The sequence below is a fragment of the Chiloscyllium plagiosum genome, chromosome 29, assembly GCF_004010195.1.
Source record: "Chiloscyllium plagiosum isolate BGI_BamShark_2017 chromosome 29, ASM401019v2, whole genome shotgun sequence".
Taxonomy (NCBI): domain Eukaryota; kingdom Metazoa; phylum Chordata; class Chondrichthyes; order Orectolobiformes; family Hemiscylliidae; genus Chiloscyllium; species Chiloscyllium plagiosum.
The window spans coordinates 32,265,573-32,286,011 of record NC_057738.1 but is presented as its reverse complement, the minus strand read 5'-3'; the positions used below and the strand labels follow the sequence as shown (position 1 = coordinate 32,286,011).

Sequence of the window (20,439 nt, the reverse complement as noted above, 5' to 3'; positions counted from 1 at the left end):
CGGATGTAATGGTGTTACAGTTAAAGGTAATTATGAGGGCATGAGAGGAACTGACGAAAATCGACTGGAAGTAGAGCCTAACGGGGAAGACAGAGCAAAAATGGCAGGAGTTTGTGGGTATAATTGAGGACGCAGTACAGAGGTTCATCCCCAAGAAAAAGATTATCCGGGGTGGGATTAGACAGCCATGGCTGACAAAGGAAGTCAGGAAATGTATGTAAGAAAAAGAGAGATCCTATAAAGTGGCCAAGAGCACTGGGAAATCAGAAGATTGAGAAGGCTACAAAAACAAACAGAGGATAACAAAGAGAGAAATAAGGAAGGAGAGGATCAAATGAAGGTAGGCTAGCCAGTAATATTAGAAATGATAGTAAAAGTTTCTTTCAATACAGGCAAAAGTAGACATTGGGCCACTTCAAACTGATGCTGGAAGGCTAGTGATGGGAGATAAGGAAACGGTTGGAGAACTTAATAAGTACTTTGTGTCAGTCTTCACAGTAGAAGACATGAGTAATATCCCAACAATTAAAGGAAGTCAGGGGGCTGAGTTGAGTATGGTTGCCATTACAAAAGAGAAAGTGCTAGAAAAGCTAAAAGGTCTAAAAATTGATATATCTGCTTCCCCCGAGGGGCTACATCCTAGAGTTCTGAGGGAGGTGGCTGAGGAAATAGCGGAGGCATTGGTTGAGATCTTTCAAAAGTCACTGGAGTCAGGGAAAGTCCCGGATGATTGGAAGATCACTGTTGTAACCCCCTTGTTCAAGAAAGGATCAAGACAAAAGATGGAAAATTATAGGCCAATTAGCCTAACCTCGGTTGTTAGTAAAATTCTAGAATACATCATTAAGGATGAGTTTTCTAAATTCTTGGAAGAGCAGGGTCAGATTAGAACAAATCAACATGGATTTAGTAAGGGGAGGTCGTGCCTGACAAACCTGTTAGAATTCTTTGAAGAGGTGACAAGTAGGCTAGACCAGGGAAACCTAGTGGATGTGGTCTATCGAGACTTCCAAAAGGTCTTTGATAAGGTGCCACACGGGAGGCTGTTGAGTAAGGTGAGGGCCCATGGTGTTCGAGGTGAGCTACTGGCATGGATTGAGGATTGGCTGTCTGACAGAAGGCAGAGACTTGGGATAAGAGGTTCTGGTTCTTTTTCGGAATGGCAGCCGGTGACAAGCGATGTCCCGCAGGGATCAGTGTTGGGTCCGCAGCTGTTCACGTTATATATTAATGATCTGGATGAAGGGACTGGGGGCATTCTAGCGAAGTTTGCCGATGATACAAAGATAGGTGGACAGGGAGGTAGTACTGAGGAAGTGGGGAGGCTGCAGAAGGATCTAGACAGTTTGGGAGAGTGGTCCAGGAAATGGCTGATGAAGTTCAATGTGAGCAAATGCAAGGTCTTGCACTTTGGGAAAAAGAATACAAGCATGGACTACTTTTGAAACGGTGAGAAAATTCATAAAGCCAAAGTACAAAGGGATCTGGGAGTGCTAGTCGAGGATTCTCTAAAGGTAAACATGCAGGTTGAATCTGTGATTAAGAAAGCGAATGCTATGTTGTCATTTATCTCAAGAGGGTTGGAATATAAAAGCAGCGATGTGCTACTGAGATTTTATAAAGCTCTGGTTAGGCCCCATTTGGAGTACTGGTCTAGTTTTGGGCCCCACACCTCAGGAGGGATATACTGGCACTGGAGCGTGTCCAGCAGAGATTCACACGGATGATCCCTGGAATGGTAGGTCTAACTTACGAGGAACGGCTGAGAATCATGGGATTGTACTCATTGGAGTTTAGAAGATTAAGGGGAGATCTAATAGAAACTTACAAGATAATACATGGCTTTGAAAGGATGGACGCTAAGAAATTGTTTCCGTTAGGCGAGGAGACTAGGACCCTTGGGCACAGCCTTAGAATTAGAGGGGGTAAATTCAGAACAGAAATGCGGAGACATTTCTTCAGCCAGAGAGCGGTGGGCCTGTGGAATTCATTGTCGCAGAGTGCAGTGGAGGCCGGGATGCTAAATGTCTTTAGGGCAGAGATTGATAAAGTCTTGATGTAACAAGGAATTAAGGGCTACACGGGGAATGAGGGTAAGTGTAGTTGAAATGCCAATCAGCCATGATTAAATGGCGGAGTGGACTCGATGGGCCGAATGGCCTTACTTCCACTCCTATGTCTTATGGTCTTAAGTAATGTCACCTATAAATCCTATTGGTAACTTATTGCCATATTTCACCAATGTATTTCAGACCCTGCCTCTAAATTTAGAAATTCAGACATCCAGAAGGAAAAAATAGCAAATTCTCAAAACAGCAGTGCGAAAATGACCAACTGTTCTATTTTGTGATATTGATTTAGGGATAAATATTGGCCAGGATAAAGTCCCTTCTCCAAAATGCCATGGAATTTTTCATGGCCACTTGAAAAGGCAGGCAGGGCCTCTGTTTAAAATTGAATTTGAAAGATGGCACTTCTGATAAAACAGTAGTCCTTCAGAGCTCAAATCCTGAGAAGTTTGAACCACTCTCCCATTGAGGTAGATTATGAGATAGGAAGAGCCCTCAAATGTGCTTCACCATTTAATGGGATCATGACCAATCTGACATTCCTCATGTCCACTTTCCTGTTTTTCCCCTGTAAACGTTGATCAGTAGGGGAATCAAGAATCTCAGTCTTAAATATACACAAGATCACTGCCACCATAGCTGTCTATGGCAAGGATGTCCAAAGACACTGAACCCTCCAAGAAATTTCTCATCTCAGTCTTAAATTGGTGCTCTTTTATTCTGAAGAGAATATCCTCTAGTCCCAGATGGAGAAGCATCTTCTCAACATTTACCATCAAGCCTCTTAAGAATCCTACATGTTTGAGATCACCTCTCACTCTTCGAAACCTCCAGTGAGGAGAGTCCCAACCTGTTTAGCCTTTACTTAAAGTCAGTGTCTCCATACAGAGGATCATCCTAATAAACCTGCTCTGAAATGTCTCCCAATAAAGTGACAATTCTCAAGAGGACCAAAACTGCTCTCAGTACTCCAGATATGGTCTCAGTCAGCACCTTACACAGATGTAGTAAGACTTCCCTACTCATACTCCAAGCCCCTTTGAAATAAGGGTCACCATTTCCATTTATCCATGTCAATGCCCACTTGTTACAGGTTGCTAAGCTGACAAAGCCACCCATAGCCACTTACTGTTCCCTGCCCATTAGCCAATTTCCTATCCACACCAAAACTAGCTTTAATACCACAGGCTCTTATGGCTAAACCTATTGAGGTACCTTGAATGGTTCTTGAAGTTCAAATACAACACATCCAACGGTTCTACTCTTAGAATCATAGAGATGTACAGCACAGAAACAGACCCTTCTGTCCAACTCACCCATGCCAACCAGATATCCTAACCTAATCTAGTCCCATTTGCCAGCACTTGGCCCATATCCCCCAGGATCTTACCATTTAGTATATAAATCCTACCCGATTCGCCTTTCCAAAATGCAGCACCTCACATTTATCTAAGTGAAACTTTATCTGCCACTCCTCAGCCAATTGGATCAAAATCCCATTGTACTCAGGTAGCCTTCTTTGTTGTCCACTACATCTCTATACCTCCATTTTCATATCCAAATCATATTTACATAATGACAAAAAGCAATGGACCCAGCACTGATCCTTGTGGCACACCACTGTCACAAGCCTCCAGTCTGAAAGGCAACCTTCCACCACTACCCTGTCTCCTACGTTCAAATCAGTTCTGTATCCAAATGTCTAGTTCTCCCTGTATTCCATGTGATTAACTTTTCTAACCAGTCTACCGTGAGGAACCTTGTGAAACGCCTTACTGAAGTCCGTATAGATTATGTCCACCACTGCCCTCATCAGTCCTCTTCATTACTTATTCAAAACATTCAATCAAGCTTGTGAGAAATAATTTCCCATACGCAAAGCAATCTTTTGTTGAGATTTCCTTGAAAAATGCAAATTAGACAATCTCTTTCCCCTTTCATAAATTCATGCTGACTCTGCTCAACCAGATTATAAATTTCCAAATGTGTTATTGCTACTGTAGTAACTGATTCCAACATTTTTCCAATAGATGTTAGCTTAATCAACCTATAATTAGCTACTTACTGCCACCCTCCCTTTTTGGAAAGGGATGTTACATTGGCAGGTTTCTAATCCTCTGATACTTCCAAAAATCCTCGGACTCTGGAAGAAGTATAGCCAATCTCTGGCGACTACTTTTAGGATTATCAAACGCAGACCACAAGAGCCTTTTGAAATGGTCCCCCTTGCTCATTGATATATACCTGATGAATCACGTGCTTCTCCAGAATTATCACCCCTTCTTGATCTTTCTCAATGACTGAGCTAACTCACCCGTACCTCCCATGCCACCTTAAATTTCCCAAAGTAGTGAGATCCAAACCCAAGAAAGTGATCAGAAAATGAGACGATGGAAGTTCCATTATTTATTCTGCACAAAGTTCACAATTATTCTACAATTCAGTACCCAAGGGGTTTCACTGCTCCAGTGAATGTAGCAGCAATTACTGTCAGGTTTCCAGCAGCACTGAAGACAGAGGAATTTAGTATCTCACTGGATCCAAATACACCCTGATGTCCAACAGCACCTATAAATGAGTGAAAACAGTCATAACTGAATCAAACTTGAATAAAAGTAAATTAAATTGCACAATAAAATAATGGAACAAGGAAATCAGAAACATTAAAAATCTTCGATCTGGTAGCAGAAAATTAGAATCAAATTCTGCAAGAATTAAGTGGAAAGCTCATCTAGCAGTAGGTGATTATTATAATTATTATAATCTCTGCCTACCTTGACACCATCCTGTCCTCCTTAGCCCAGGAACTCCCCACCTACGTTCAGGATACACCCTTCACCTCCAAGATTTTGGTTTCCCCAGCCCCCAACGCCTCATCTTCACCATGGACATCCAGTCCCTGTACAATCTGCCACAATGAAGATCTCCAAGCACTCAGTTTCCTCCTCTCATGCTGTCCCAACCAGTACCCTTCTACCAGCAACCTCATCTGTCTGGCTGAACTGGTTCTCACCCTCAATAACTTCTCCTTCCAATCCTCCCTCTTCCTCCAACCAAAGGGGTGGCTGTGGGCACCCACATAGGACCCAGCTATACCTGCCTTTGTTGAAATTTACAAAAATTTACCTGTATCTCTACTAATGTCATCGAATGTATCTGTTACAGCTGTTGTGGTCGCCTCTACATCAGGGAAACAGGATGCTTTCTTGTGGATCATTTAAGAGAATATCTCTGGTACACCCACACCCACCAACCCCACCGCCCTGTGACTGAACACCAACTCCCCCTCCCACTCTTTCAAAAACATGCAGATCTTGGGCCTCCTCTACCGCCAAACCTTTATCACAATGTCTGGAGGAGGAACGCCTCATATTCCGCCTTGGGACCCTGCAACCACACGGGATAAATGTGGATTTCAACAGCGTCCTCACTTCCCCTCCCTCCACATTATCCCAGTTCCAAGCCTCCAACTCAGCACTGCCCTCCTGACCTGTCCATCACCTTTCCCATTTATCTGCTCCACCCACCCCCCCGACTTATCACTTTCTCCCCCACCTTCATCTACCTATCGCTTTCTCAGCTCCCAACCCCCCCTCCCCTCCTCCATTTATCTCACTATTCCCCAAGCACATAAGCCTCATTCCTGATTAAGGGTTTATGCCCGAAATGTCAATTCTCCTGCTCCTCGGATACTGCCTGACCTGCTGTGCTTTCCCAACACACACTTGACACTTACCATCTTGTGTAAAAACAAAACTTGCCTCTTGCACCTGATTCAAACTTTTGCTCTTTTACCTTAAGCCTACATCCCCTAGGAATTGACATTTCTATCCTGGGAAAATGGACTATCTAGTCTGTGTTTCTCAATATTGTAAACTATCAGGTTGCTCCTCAGCCCAATGTTCAAGTGAAAACAATCCAAGCTTGTCCAATCGCTCCTCAATTAATACCAGCCAAACCAGGCAACAGCCTGATGTACCCTTGTATCCTCTCACAGCCTTCACATCCTGCTAGTGTAATGTGGTATCCACCTTAATATTTTTCAAAACACACACACTCCTTAATATCAACATGCCTCATAATATGAACATTCTGCTCATTATCTTACAATTATCCATGTCTTCCTGCTTGAATATATATGCAAAACACTTCTTTTGGGTCCACACACAAATTCCCATTGGTCAAGAGCAGACCTAACTTTTCCCTAGCTACCCTCTTGGTCCTAAAGTACATATAATATGCCTTGGCATTCTCCCAAACCCTACTTGCCAAGGACATTTCATGGCCCCTTATGGACTTCCTAATTCCTTGTGTAAGTTCTTTCTTGCCTCCTCCGTGTTTCTCAAGAGCATTGTCTGACTTCAGTTTTCTAAACCTTACAGATGCTTCCTTTTACTTTTTGACTAAACTTTCAATATCTGTCATCTAGGGTTTCCAAATCTTGCAATCATTATCTATCATGCTCACAGAAACATGCTGATCCTGAACTCTTAACTGGCCTTAAAAAGACTCAGTCAGATGATGGGGTCATCCTATAGGTCTCCCAATAGATTCAAACAGCTGTCCCCAATTTAATTTCTTCAGTTCCTAATTCTGCTGTAATTAACCCTCCCGAATTTCACTCCAGGACCAGTTATACTTATCCATAACTATCTTAAAACTTACGGAATTATGATCACTATGCCCAAAATGCTCCCCAACTGAACTTTGGATCACCTGGCTGGGCTCATTCTTCAAGTCGAGTCTGCTCCCTTCCTTGGTTGTACTATCTACACTGTTTCAAGAAACCCTGCTGGATGCATCGAACAAATTCTGTTCCACCTGAGCCCTGGCACTAAGGGAATCCCAGTCAATATTGAATTTAAAATTACCCACTACAACAACCCTGTTATTTCCATGATCTTCTTTATATATATCTGTTCCTCTACCTCCCTCTGGCTGTTGGGTTGCCTCATAACCCCAGAGTGATTTCACCTTGCTTATTCAGGAGTTCTGAGGTCTCACCAACTAAGCCCTCCAAGGTGTCCTTTCAGCCAGCTGTAAGTCTCATTTATTAGCAATGCAACTCCCCCAACCCCTTTTTCACTCGTCATACCTGAAATATCTAAACCTTGGAACATTGAGCTGTCAGTCCTGCCCTTCTCTCAACCAAGTTTCTGTAGTGGGCACATCATAGTCTTGTGTACGAACAGAGGCTGTCAGCTCAGTCTTACCTGTTATACTCCTGCCATTGAAATAAACACACCAGTCAGACCAGTACTGCAATGTTCATTAACCTGGCCATGCCTATTCTTCTGAATAGATTAAGTCAACTAAGTCTATCTTCTCCTCAAGCACTCTATTGCTGACCTAATGTGGTAGTTCCCACCCCCTGCCACACTTTGGACCCTGTGTGTCATTAGCAAATCTCCCTACCAGGATGTTGATGTCCCTCCAGTTTAGATGTAACCCGCTCTCATACAAGTCCCTCCCGCCCTGGAAGAGATCCCAATGATGCAGGTATCTGAAGCCCTTCCTCCTGATGCCAGTTCTTGAGACAGCATTCACTTGGATTACCTATTTATGACCTCACAAGCCAATTGCAGAGGGAATAATCCTGAGATTACAACCCTAGAGGCCCTGCTTTTCAGCTCCTAACTCCCTAAATTCCCTTTGCCGTGTCCCATCACTCTTCCTGCATATCTTGTTACTAACATGGCCCAAAACCTTCTGTGCGCACTCAGTCATCCTTGACCCTGGCATCAGGGAGACAACACACCATCTTGGAGACTCATGCACAGACAGAAATGCCTCTGACGAGACAGTTCCTAATCATTACCACTTACCAACATTTGAACCCCCTCAGCTGCACAAATGCCATCGCAGTGCTTCTGATCTGGCTCCTGTTGTTGCTTCCTTCTCCTGGCTGTCACCCATCTATTTGGCTGAACCCTTGTGACCAGATCCCCAAAACTTCTATCTATAAAACACTCTGCCTCCTACATGCTCCTGAGTGTCCAACTGCCAGTCCAACCAATCCATGTGGTGTGAGAAGAGCTTCAGATGGACACTTCCTACAGATTAGTCATTGGGGACATTTGACCGCTCTCCGATCTCCCACATCTCACAGGAGCATACCACTCCACTCTCTATTATTGTCCCTCAGTAATGTTGTCCCTATTGCTGTAAAGTGAGTCCCGACCTGACTTTACCTTCATGTTGCTCACACTCAGCAAACCCCGATGCTCACCAAAGCCTGCTCTTTGACCTCCCAGCCCCTCTCCAAAATGGACCTCTAGTTGGATGCTCTTTCTCCTGGTGAGCACCGAGTCCTCTACGATCCCCTTCTCAATTGTGAGCAAGCAACCTCTCCCATTGTCATCCTCAATTACCTCACTACTGTCCTGGTGTAACTGACAAATTTGTGTAGTTCTCAACTTAAGTTTCACTATTTGTATTTGAAGCTGCCATATGACAAACTATAAGAAAACCTCCTTTGCCCCAACCCTTTTGTTTATACTCATGAACCTTCTCTGTGTGCCACATTCTCCACAGCCTGTCCTGTTAGTTTTGCTTTCAATCTATGTTGTAGCTTAATGATTTTATTTCTGAAAATCCATTAGATCTGTTGCATTTCTTTCATCTATAAAGGACTCTAAAAATTTGCCACAAATTTTATGCTTGTCAAGCATAACCTATACTTTAGAACCTACTGCTGAATGATCTTAATACTCTTGCCAAGTACTTAGTAATGTAATCCAGTTTGTATCCTGTTCAGAGAACAGTTTAAAATATAAATGATTTAGAAAATGTAGGTTTTTTAGGTTAAAACATTACATATTACAGCAATGGCCATCTTTGGTCATGTCTCATGCAGATGCAATAATGCTTGGTTAGATGTCAGCACACATTACATGGATACTTACAAAGCTACCAAAACCTATATCAAATGCTTACATCTAATAATTCCACACATCCGCATAAAGTGTTAATATAAATTTAATCCCAATGTGACCTCACTCAGGAATTAGTTACCCAAACTCCCAAAAAGAAATATTACCTACCTTGGTGGGATCTTTCCCTATACTTCAGATTAAGCCTCCAATGAGCTCAGTATTAGCCTGGGTTTTCAGTTTGGGGAAGGGAGCAAGTGAAAACAAAGTGGAAGGAAAAACAACCAAGTCGGGCAATGTCAACGGTATCAATGCGACCGATGAATTTTTTTTTCCCCACCTTCAGTCACAGAGCTTTGCCAGCTATTCTCTTTTCTCATTCAAACATGGCACGTGTACTCTTATCTGTGGGGTCAACTAAACAAAATGGAAGATCTGATGTATTTTCAACAACACAAAAAAATGGAATCACTCCTTAGCCACTGGGCTAGGATCAAATATATCTGTTCTTATCAGTTTACAGTCTAATACATCCCTACCAGGGGCCCATAAATTTATTTCTGGTGCAGAGATGGAATAAGGACATGCTCCATCCACTTTAGCAATATAGTGTCCCTGGGAATGGTGTACCAGGTGCCCTTTGGCATTAGTGCCCCTAGCTGTGGAAGCGGTTCAAGTCTCACTTGCTCCAGAGGCATGTAGTAACATTACTCACAGGTTGATCGGAAAAATGTTAAAAGTAAAAACAAATACAAGATGCTGGAAATCTGAAATAAGAAAAAAGTATGCTGGAAAACTCAGGTCAGGGACAGAAACAAGTTAACAATTCAGCTCGATGACTCTACATTGCTATTTCCCTTGACCTGTGATGGAAGTGTTAAATTGGGGGCCCAAGGGGGGGGGTTGTCCTGAACAAGATGATTTGTGATAAGGTGGAGGTGAGGGGAGATTAAGCAAATGTTATGATGCAGAAGCTGGAGTGCGCAGCAGTGGATAGAGTGAGGAAACAAACACACAGCGTTCATGAGGCATGATGGTTACAGCAAACCATCAGAATACAAAATTAAGTGGAAAAGATGGGAACAAGTTGAAGACCCAACTAGCCAGAGGATATATAAGATTGCAGACAAGATTTTTAATGACTAATAGGTTGTAGGGTTATGAAGATTAGTTAAGAAATGGAGTTCAGGCCAAGGTGACATGAGTCATGGTCATACTGAAAGGCACAGCTGGCTCAAGGGGCTGCACAGTATACTCCTGGGCCTAGTTCGTTCTAAGCTGCAGGCAGAGATGATGATATACAGCTGAAGTCCATTATGGTACAGAATCCAAATCAAGGGATGCAGCTCCTGCCCTTTCACCTCCCTGCCTTCTCACTGTCACTGTCAAAGGGAGGTTCCAAACACTTCTTAGTTGACACTTGCTTCGACATTAAGTCCCCATTTAACCTTGAGTCAGGTCAGTCATCTGCTTAATGTTACAATGTTCACCAGATAATCACTTGTTAGACCTCTTGTTCGGTGCACAGTCCACTTGCACAAATTTCTAACTCTGCCAATGATCGGGGTCAGTGCACCCCTTCCCTCTATTCAAAACAGAACAATGCAATCTCACATTCACAGCTCACATGATTCCTGTATCAGACTGACCGACCACTTCACAGACGAGCTTTAATCAATCCCAAATTACAACACCAAGTTTCAGATCACTTATTTTATTTCTCTATCTTGTTCCATGTTAATCTTTCTTCCCATGACTTTCTGCAGTGTTCCAGTGAATCTCAACCAAGCCTCAAAGAACAACCACTTTCAGCTCAACAACCTTCAGTCACCTCTGCCTATCTTTTGTTTATTGGAATGATCTTTGTTGGGTTTCTCCCCATCCTTTCATGTTGTACTGACGTTTGGTTTATGTAGCAATTTACCTCAGTTGGATACAACTTATGTTTCTTCACTATCTACTGTTACACAATTTCTGGCTATTGCATCAAGGAATGTTTCGTTACTTCAACACTCATGGCCTCTACTTAGAACATAGAACAATACAGTGCAGAACAGGCCCTTCGGCCCTCGATGTTGCGCCGACCTGTGAACTATTCTCAGCTCGTCCCCCTACACAATCCCAAAATCATTCATGTGCTTATCAAGAATCTTTCCATTGACCCAGTACTCTTCCTTCCTGTTATTCTTCCCAAAGTGCATCAGCTCACATTGAGCTGCATTGAACTCCATTTGCCACCTCTCAGATCAATTCGGCAGTTTATCCAAGTCCCCCTGCAAGCTGTAACATTCTTCCACACTGTCCACTACTCCACCAACTTTAGTGTCATCTGCAAATTTACTAATCCAATGAACCCCTCCTCTTCCTGCTCCACCCTCCCTTCAATTAACTTCAAAAGGTTTGTATATCTTCAGCTCGGATGGGAGGTCATCAACTGAATTCAACCTGTTAGTCTCCCTAGATTCTGTCTGAAACAAATTCTGTGAAAAGGCACAGAAGGATGGAGCATTTGATATCTACAGCGATGTTAAAAATGAATAACTGAACACATTTCAGTTCCCTGGTATCCACTTGCAAAATGATTTGCTCATTTGTTTTCCCATAAAAAAATCACAGCTAACGTGTAAAAAAAAAGTTCTTTTTCTGCAATTAGAAACCCAACATGGAAAAGCTACGGTGAAATAGTATCAGAGAAACTGGCTCTATCTGCTTATAGAGAAAAGACCAGTCTGGTGTGCCTCTTCGAAGAAAAGCCATGTTGAAAGTATATTAAATCAAATCCAAAGAGGCAAGGTCGGTGTCATCCTGTTGAGTTCAGAATGGGAATCGCAAATCCACAAGACGATGCATAGCCTGGGCTACTCACCTTTAGTAGATTATTGAAAGGAGGGGTAAATGTTTACAAATACAAATGGGACGAGAGAAAGAGAGAGAGAGAAAGGAAGGAAGGTAGGCAGGCAGGAAGGTAGGCAGGCGGGCGGGCGGGCAGGAAGGCGGGAGGGGAGGGAGGGTCAGTAGGGATCATCCTTCAGGTCATCACTGGTCAAAGCATGAACGATCATGCAGGTTAAAAGTTCACTCATGTTTAGGAAGAAATGCAACAGCATTTCCTCAGTGCGGTATTGAAGGAGTACTTCAGCTACTGGAGATGCCACCTATCCGGATGAGATTTTTAAGTTGAGGCTGCTGCTTGCCAAAGTAGGCAAAGATCTCACAGCAGTGTTTCAAAGGGAAAACAGATTTCACACCCTGGCCAACATTTACTTCCCCCATCAACACCAGAGTCTGTTAATTCATCTTGATAAATCATGGGATTTTGCTGAGCAGACCAAGTGCCAGGGTTTCATATGGAGCAGCGGCTCAGCTACAAACCCTCACCAGTCAAGTTGTTTGGGAAGTCCCTAGGATGTGAAAAGCAAACACCTGCCAAAGATATACTGATTTTCTGCTCAGTAGAAAGCCTTAAATAAGTTGTGCTCACATAAACTTGGAATCTGAATTCATTTGATTCTCAATTTGGTAAGTATAAACATTAGCAACAGCTGTTCCAACTTCACTCCATTCTGTATGCACAAAGCATCTTCCCAATTGTGTGGAGTGCAAAAGCAACAAAAGATCAACTATTAGCAAATTCACAGGCAGTCAACTTTCCAGCTAAACATCTGCATGGTGGTGAAACTGCAGATCTTCCACTTTAGGTATGTGAAATAAAAGGATCTCATAACAGTAAATCAAAGATGTTATTTTCTCTTAAGAAAACCAGAAACAAGGAGTCATTCTCAAACATTACAGCTAATTCTGGGCAGATTACTCCTGGTTGTCTGTTAAAATTAGAATAATTTATTTCCGAAAAAATGATGTGCAATCCCTAGAAAATAGTGATGGGATTTGAAACCTGGCCTGACTGGACAAATAGTAAGCATGCTGATATTTCTGCCAGGATATGCCTCGTTTTAGTGCAGTTGAGTTGATTACATTTGAGGGACCACTGCTTTTGGGAAGTAGCATTGAGACATTGATTGTGTTATTAATGCTGTCAGCATACAATGTATGCAATATTCGGTCCCTCCAACCTTTGATAAATGGACAAATCAGAATATGTAATCACGACAAACAGGGCAGGTTGAAGTGACTGAAGGGCTGACAGCTGTAGAGTGGGAATGCCACTCAGTTTAAGGATCTGGGCAGCTACAGCTCCGTGTTCTTAATAATATGTAAGAATGTGAAGGGGCTTTTGGGCCACAGTGGCACTGTCGCTGCCTCTAAGCATGGAGGCTCCAGAGGTGTATAATAACATTTCTAAACAGATTGATTAGTTGAACAAGGCTCCTGATGGTGTTGGACAGAGTTGGCTTGCATTTTGCAACTACACATTCTCAGAAAAACGTACAGGTTATGTGGGCCTGGGTAGTAAGATTTTATATTTCAGCATATCTAGTTGATCAAACTAGTAACTTTTGTATTTGGGGTTTGCAAATATTTGTCAACTGTGTAGAGTCCCAATTTTGTACTTATTTGGGGTAAAATCCAGCAAGCACATGCCCAAGTTAGCTCGCGGAGCTGGAAGGTTTGTTTTCAGACGTTTCATCACCATGACTAGGTAACATCATCAGTGAACCTCTAGTGAAACAGTGGTGGACCCAAAGTACGTGGATGACACTACTGTCATCACAAAACGGAACAAATTAGAAAAAACATACAACACCAACAATAGACTGACAGGCATAAAATTCACAAAAGAGGAGAATGACAGACTCCCATTCCTAGACGTGACAGTTGAACATACAGCTAAAGGAGAGCTTCAAACCAGTGTCAACAGAAAAACAAACACTGACCAAATACTAAACTTCAGAAGCAATCATCCTGACACCCACAAATGGAGCAGCATCAAGACACTACTTCAACAAGCAACACCCAAGAACTACAAACAGCTGAAGAAAAATCTACGCAATGTTTTCAAGAAAAACAGGTACCCAATAAACACAATCCACCGATTCCTCAGAAACAAACCCAAACAACCAAAAACTATAACTACATTACTTTACATCAAAGACAAATCAGAAATGACTTCCAGACTACTCAGACCCCTTGGAATCATGGTAGCTCACAAACCTACCAACACACTTAAACAGCGACTAGTGAACTTAAAGGATCCATTAGATACTACCAGCAAAACTAACGTCATTAACAAAATGCCATGCAAGAACTGTAAAAAATACTATATTGGACAAACTAGTAGGAAACTTGCCACCAGGATACATGAACACCAACTGGCCACCAAAAGACACGACCCACTATCATTAGTTTCCATACATACAAAGGAGGACACTACTTTGGGACAACACACACATCCTAGGACACGCAAAACAAAGACATGCATGAGAATTCTTAGAGGCATAGCATTCTAACCAGAACCATCAATAAACACATCAACTTAGAGCCCATCTCCCTTCCCTTGAAAAAAAGAGATGACATCACCCACCTTAAGAAACCAAGATCTATAAATTGAGAGGTGGGACATACCACTGGAGACTCTCATTGATGTTACCTTGTCATGGTGACAAAATATCTGAAAACAAACTGTCCAGCTCAGCAAGCCAACTTACATACTTATCAACCTGAGCTATAAATCTTCTCAAAAATTGCTACGCACATGTCTGGCGCAAAAATTGCTACGCATAAGTGCGAGCGCATGTGAATACATCTCAAACAGTTCAAGGCTGCAAAACAAGATGCAAGAATTGACTGTAATAAGTTGATGATCAAGGTGATGTGGCACTCTAGCATAGTGGGAGCTCCCAGGAGAACACGACTGAGGCGGATTCAGAATCTTGGACTGGATGAGGATCAGATCAGTCCGGTGATACCCTACTTTATGCACCGCAATTTGAAAATCCTTGGATAGACAATTAGTCTCAATTTCAAGAATTTTTCTTACTGGGCTTCCTGACTGAAACAACTCCCTGCACTGGCTACCACCAATATCATGAATGTAATTTGTATATTCAGACGGCAAACATGCATCATGGAACTCAATGTAATTTCCAGCTCTGGTACTGGAATCCTACAGGAACAAACAATGGGACAGCTGAATTACAAGTGATAGTGAGCTGCTGATTGGAAGTTGGGACATGTTCAGCAGCGTGGGCTCTATTTTTCACGTTTACAAATACACAACAGCCTTGACCATAACCACCAAACCAGAAGGGCAAGGACACTGACTGCCTGAATTTCTGATATGCCCAACCATTCAGAAATCAGAGACCAAACAATCACAAAGCAACCACAATTGTTTTTCCATTCCCATCTCTGTGCAAAGGAATCAACTCAAACAGATTTCCTACAAGAAATTGTATGCATGATCATTTATGAAATGTACCATGTTCAATTATTTTGTAAAAGTTCACACTTTGTTTAAAAATTTAACTTTCGAATCCAACAAGTACATTTGATTAAACAGTCTGTGAATAGGAAAAGACTCCTTTACAAATATAAAACAGGATAAAAGCTTTAAACAAAATATTCCCCATCTCAAACCCACAAAACAGATGCACTTAAATTGGACAATTTTCATTCGCCAGATAGCTGAGCTATAACGACAGTAATCTCACCTCAGCTTTATATCTGGATCACTCTCCTGAATTCATCCACAGTTGATGAGTGAAGTCACGAGTTGGGCTAGGCTCCTGTTTGCATTTTGCTCACCAGATATTGGACTGAGAGGTTGTCTTGCATTCTGCAACTCTACATATTCTCAGAAAGTGGTCCACGTACATGAGCCTGAATGGTGACTTTCTTTATTTCAGTATACAGGCTTGTTTTTGGGGTTAAACTCAGTAAGTACATGTCTGGCAATAAATCCTGAGACTAAAATGAAGGTAACACACAATGAAAATAATTGTAAGCTCTTTGAGTATACTTCAAGTTTCAAAGATAACTATCTAGCTTACTCGTGTTTTTACAAAGTGCACTTAAGAAATAATTGGCTCATGTGATTGCAAGATCAATGTACCTATAACAGTTGCCTCCTCCTTTCTGCAATTATAGTTACTTTAGTCATGTCAAACAGTTACATGAAGAGTGAAGTGTTTTCTAGCAGAGAACTACACAATTCAAGTAGTTTTACATAGGAATCAAGAGAGCAGGCTTCTTACAAGCACTTGTGTGCAAGTTCATAAAGTCTACATCGTTAACTACTTTTCCAATTATGAACTTGTACAACAGCCGGCCATAAACGAGCTTCACCGAAACTATCCTGCTCTGACTGCTCCAGAAAAGCTGATAGCTCCAGTGGATCTGCTTTTAACGAAAGATTTAGCCAGTTTCACTAGCCAACTTAAATCAGAATTTTAAAACTTAGGGCGCACGGTGACTCAGTGGTTAAGCACTGCTGCCTCACAGCACCAGGGTCCCAGGTTCAATTCCCGCCTCAGGCAACTGTCTGTATGGCGTTTGCATATTCTCCCCGTGTCTGTGTGGGTTTCCCCCAGGTGCTCCGGTTTCCTCCCACAGTCCAAAGATGTGCAGGTCAGGTGAATTGGCCATGCTAAATTGCCCATAGTGTTAGATGCATTAGTCAGAGGGAAATGGACCTGGGTGGGTTACTCTTCGGAGGGTCGGTGTGGACTGGTTTCCACGCTGTAAATAATCTAATCTAAAAACCACCTTGAGGTTTTCTTCAATATTTCACGAGAGGTAACTCAGTTCATCAGAACTTAAACACCAAAATGGAATTTTCAATAGAGATCTGAATTAGAATGGAACATTATTTGCACTTGTTAACAATTTCAAACCAGGAATATAAAAAAAAGTAAATGGGTTAGCTGCTCATTAAACTTTAACTACAGCACTACATTTAACACTATTTTAAAGTCTCTCAGAACCAGCTCAAAAGGACAGTGGTGTGAAACACACCTATCAACCCTTATGTGCTTCAAAATCTAATTACATCATTAACTTTTTCTAGGAGAAAGTGAGGACTGCAGATGCTGGCGATCAGAGCTGAAAAATGTGTTGCTAGAAAAGCGCAGCAGGTCAGGCAGCATCCAAGGAGCAGGAGAATAGACGTTTCTAGCATAAGCCCTTCTTCAGGAATTAATTTTTTCTACTCTTGGTTTGACTTTAATATTCAGGACCTGAAAAGGAGTCAGACCAGACTCAAAACTCTCTCCACAGCTGCTGCCAGATGAGTTTCTCTAGCACTGCTTGTTTCAGATTTCCAGTATCTGCAATATTTGGCTTTTATAATTTCTACGTCTGTTGAACACTTCTCTTCATTTTTAAAACAGGATGAAGTCTTAACTTCTGTCCCTCAGAACTCAATTCTCTTTAAACTCCTCCTTTTCACTACTTTCTTAACTGCACCGTGTGAATATCCTCTTTGAATCAGTGAGCAATATATACACGGTACAATACCCCAACACGGTCAAAACTGTGTTCTCAAAAGAATCAATATTATGCAGCCCATTAGATTACAGCTCCATTCAAGCAGCTATGGTGGTATAAGTGGTTTCAGCCTGTTGTTTAGTCAGAGATGTACAGCCTTCAGTCCAACTTATCCATGCTAACCAGTTGATTTGCTACAAGTTTGGACTGACTGTGTATTTCCATTCTTGTTATGCTTTTTACATCACCAGTAATTTTGATTTAGTTGCGCCAATGCATTCTTTGTTCCACTCAAGCACAAGTGTTCATTGGGAAACAGCAGCTTTTTATGACAGTGTATTGATGCAACCATGACTCAACTTGGTTAAGGCAGAGTTAAATGCTGCTTGTCGATGCTTTGGTAGGAGCAGCTGTTATGGTAGCCATGCTCGTCTCATGCCGCCCTCAGGTCCACTGTAGCTTGGCTGCAACTCTCTGTGCTTTAAGGCATTCAACTCGGTCAACTCTGCTTTCCACTGCCGTCCATTTAACCTTTAGAAACTGCTTTCAAAATAGTCTTTGTTTCTTACAACAGGACTCAATGGCCTCTTTCTGCACTGTGGGGATTCTACAAACATACTGCAAACGCACTGCCCAGTGGGAGGAAAGATGCTAATGAAAGTTGGAGGGCCATCTATGGGACCGTAATGAAACTTTTAGAATTATAGGCACTTGTTTCGGAGACTACCCTCTCCAAAGTACACGTGATACAACAAAACATTAAAACTTTGGGACCCCAAGTGTTTTTCACCTGATATGATTCACAAGCGCCAAAAAAAACTTTGGATATAAAATCACAAATTAATCTTCTCTGCTCTACAAAAGGAATTGACAAAATTAAAAGATCTTTTTGCAATACTAATTCTCCCACTCAATGGCTTAACAGAAAGCAATACTGTAGAGTTCACTTGTTCAGCTTATAGCAAAAATTCTACTTTAAGCTGATGTATTTTTCAAGTCAGGTTAATGTGTACTCATCATAACATAATGCAATTTGAACCAATGTGTTTGCTATCTCAATGACTGTTGCCCAAAACAATGCCTGCAGCAATTTGAATCATTACCTCCTAAACAGACTGCAGGCAGTTGTTAAGCCAACTGTTAAGACAAAAAAATGCAAATGTTGCAGCTTTATTGATTTATTTCAATTTTGTTTTCTCCAGTACAGCCATAATACATGCCCAGGATTCAAACACGTTCAGACAATAGCTGCTGTTCTATTTGTAAAGCACAAAATAGTGTGCATCGTAAAACAACCCAATGATGCCTACTTTGAGTAAAGTGTTGCTGTTAGTTCTTGAACAGAGAATTAAGGTTATTGCAAGCCAAAAAGAAGAAAATTTGATAATGCAACTAGTCAGGGCCTAAGATGCACTTATTTATGCCCAATTTTAAAAGTGATCTTAAAACCAGAACCTTAAGAAAATACTGTACCAAAAAGTCTTCATAAATAGTTGTACAGCTGTTTTTTTAAACTGCAACCTAAAACTTTATTTTCCCCAGGCCCAAGTTAAGGTTTCATAATAGTTAATTACATAAATACACAAAAATTGGATGAATTAAATTCAACCTCCAGAGGTTCACTGACAAGTGTCATCATTAATGTCACATGTAACAAGCACTAGACTGATTGTTCAGGTGAGATTATGCAAATAATTCAAACAGGAACACTGTTGCAAAGCCCTCTTTTAAATTCCACATTTCGAGGGATGGTGTTTAACTGCTGGTGACCATTTTGGTTTTCTACAGTTCTTAGCAGGTTGAGGATCAGAGGATTGGGTGGTTTATTGATTATGCTGCTTATAAAAGTCAACAGAAAGCTATGAAGTATGAAGTGCGGCCTAGATTCAAAACATACTATGGTCCTGCTAGCATCAGGGAGCTTTGGAAGAGGATGCTAGAGTGGTGAAGCAGATTACAGCTCACTGCCATCATAATGCACACACGGAGAATGATCTTATGCAGGAAAGCGATGCAGTCCAAGCCTTTGCATGCAGCCTCTTAGCCCCAGCCTGAAAAAGCAGATGTTTTAATGGATGCCGCACTGGATTTTATTTAAGGTAAGGGCACTTAGAAGTTGCGCAGTCTCAAGTTCAATTTGTAGACTGATAGACAATTTCTATTTCTGCTCCCAGGAATTTAAGTTTAAAATTCTGAAATGTTCAACTACAGTGTTGTAATACTCCTTTTAAAGAAAAATGGTAGCAGACTTGAGGTGGCAAAGGAGGTACAGTCAAAAATGGTGTCCACAGCTCTTTCTGTCAAAACTGAGGTAGTCACCTTACAGAGGCTCAACATTCAAATAGGAAGCAGGACGATAAACAAATGGACCACTTAATGGCTGCATTTTTAATCTTTATCCAAAAATGTCGCTCCAAGAGTGACTGACACTTCATTCAAACCCTTATATCAACTCCAGTCCATAGTAGATGACAGCAGTTATTGTGCTTCAAGCTTAAAATTCCCATGATGTCTTGCAGATGCCTCATTGTCCAAAGAAGTCTATACCAGGTCAATTAAACTTTTCCTCTGGCATTGTGGGGTGAAGACAGATGGGATCCATGTAGATTAGTTACCTGGGATGGAATACAGAGCACCAGTCTGTAAAAAATGCACCAATATTTACTGCTCCCCAAGAACAGCAAACTGGTTGCCAAGTTCTAGCTGAACGGACTGACTTTTAGAACCATCCTCCCTGGCTCTGTTTTTGTATTTCACCATCTCAAAGGTCTTTTCCATTTCTTTATCTCTGGGAAAAAACAATTTTTAATGATCAGCTCAAAAAATGCTCAAACACAACTAGAAAATGTGATTAAATGTTACCTACCACTGGCACAGTCTTCCTCATTCTTTGAATGTAGTTTAACCTCCACATACAAAAAGGCTGCGAGTTCCTTTTAAAAATTTATCAGGTCACTGACCAGGTAATATGGTGCTCCTACACCCAAATAAAGAAAAGGTCTGTGTTCTGTCAAAGTCATTAGGTTTATTGGGAAGCAACAGCAAAGAAAGTAAATGCACAAAAAGGAAGTTGCAAATTCTCTGGGAGCAGGAAATCGCAGGTTTGTATATGG

General features: G+C 41.6%; 1 protein-coding gene and 1 pseudogene across 2 annotated transcripts in view; one reads left to right on the top strand and one right to left on the bottom strand.

Annotated features, from left to right (window-relative positions):
- Positions 1-4,475: 4,475 nt before the first annotated feature.
- Positions 4,476-20,439, bottom strand: part of cdv3 (carnitine deficiency-associated gene expressed in ventricle 3) — a 35,249-nt gene continuing 19,285 nt past the window's right edge. Inside the window, exon 5 of one of the 2 annotated variants that reach the window (XM_043719448.1) lies at positions 4,476-4,637. In XM_043719448.1, the coding sequence (XP_043575383.1) occupies positions 4,601-4,637 (37 nt within the window). In that variant the 3' untranslated portion in view covers positions 4,476-4,600. Of the gene's footprint in view, positions 4,638-18,488; positions 20,115-20,439 lie in introns of those variants that run through there. The other variant, XM_043719447.1, reaches the window with a different exon arrangement.
- LOC122564580 lies at positions 9,409-9,576 on the top strand (annotated as a pseudogene).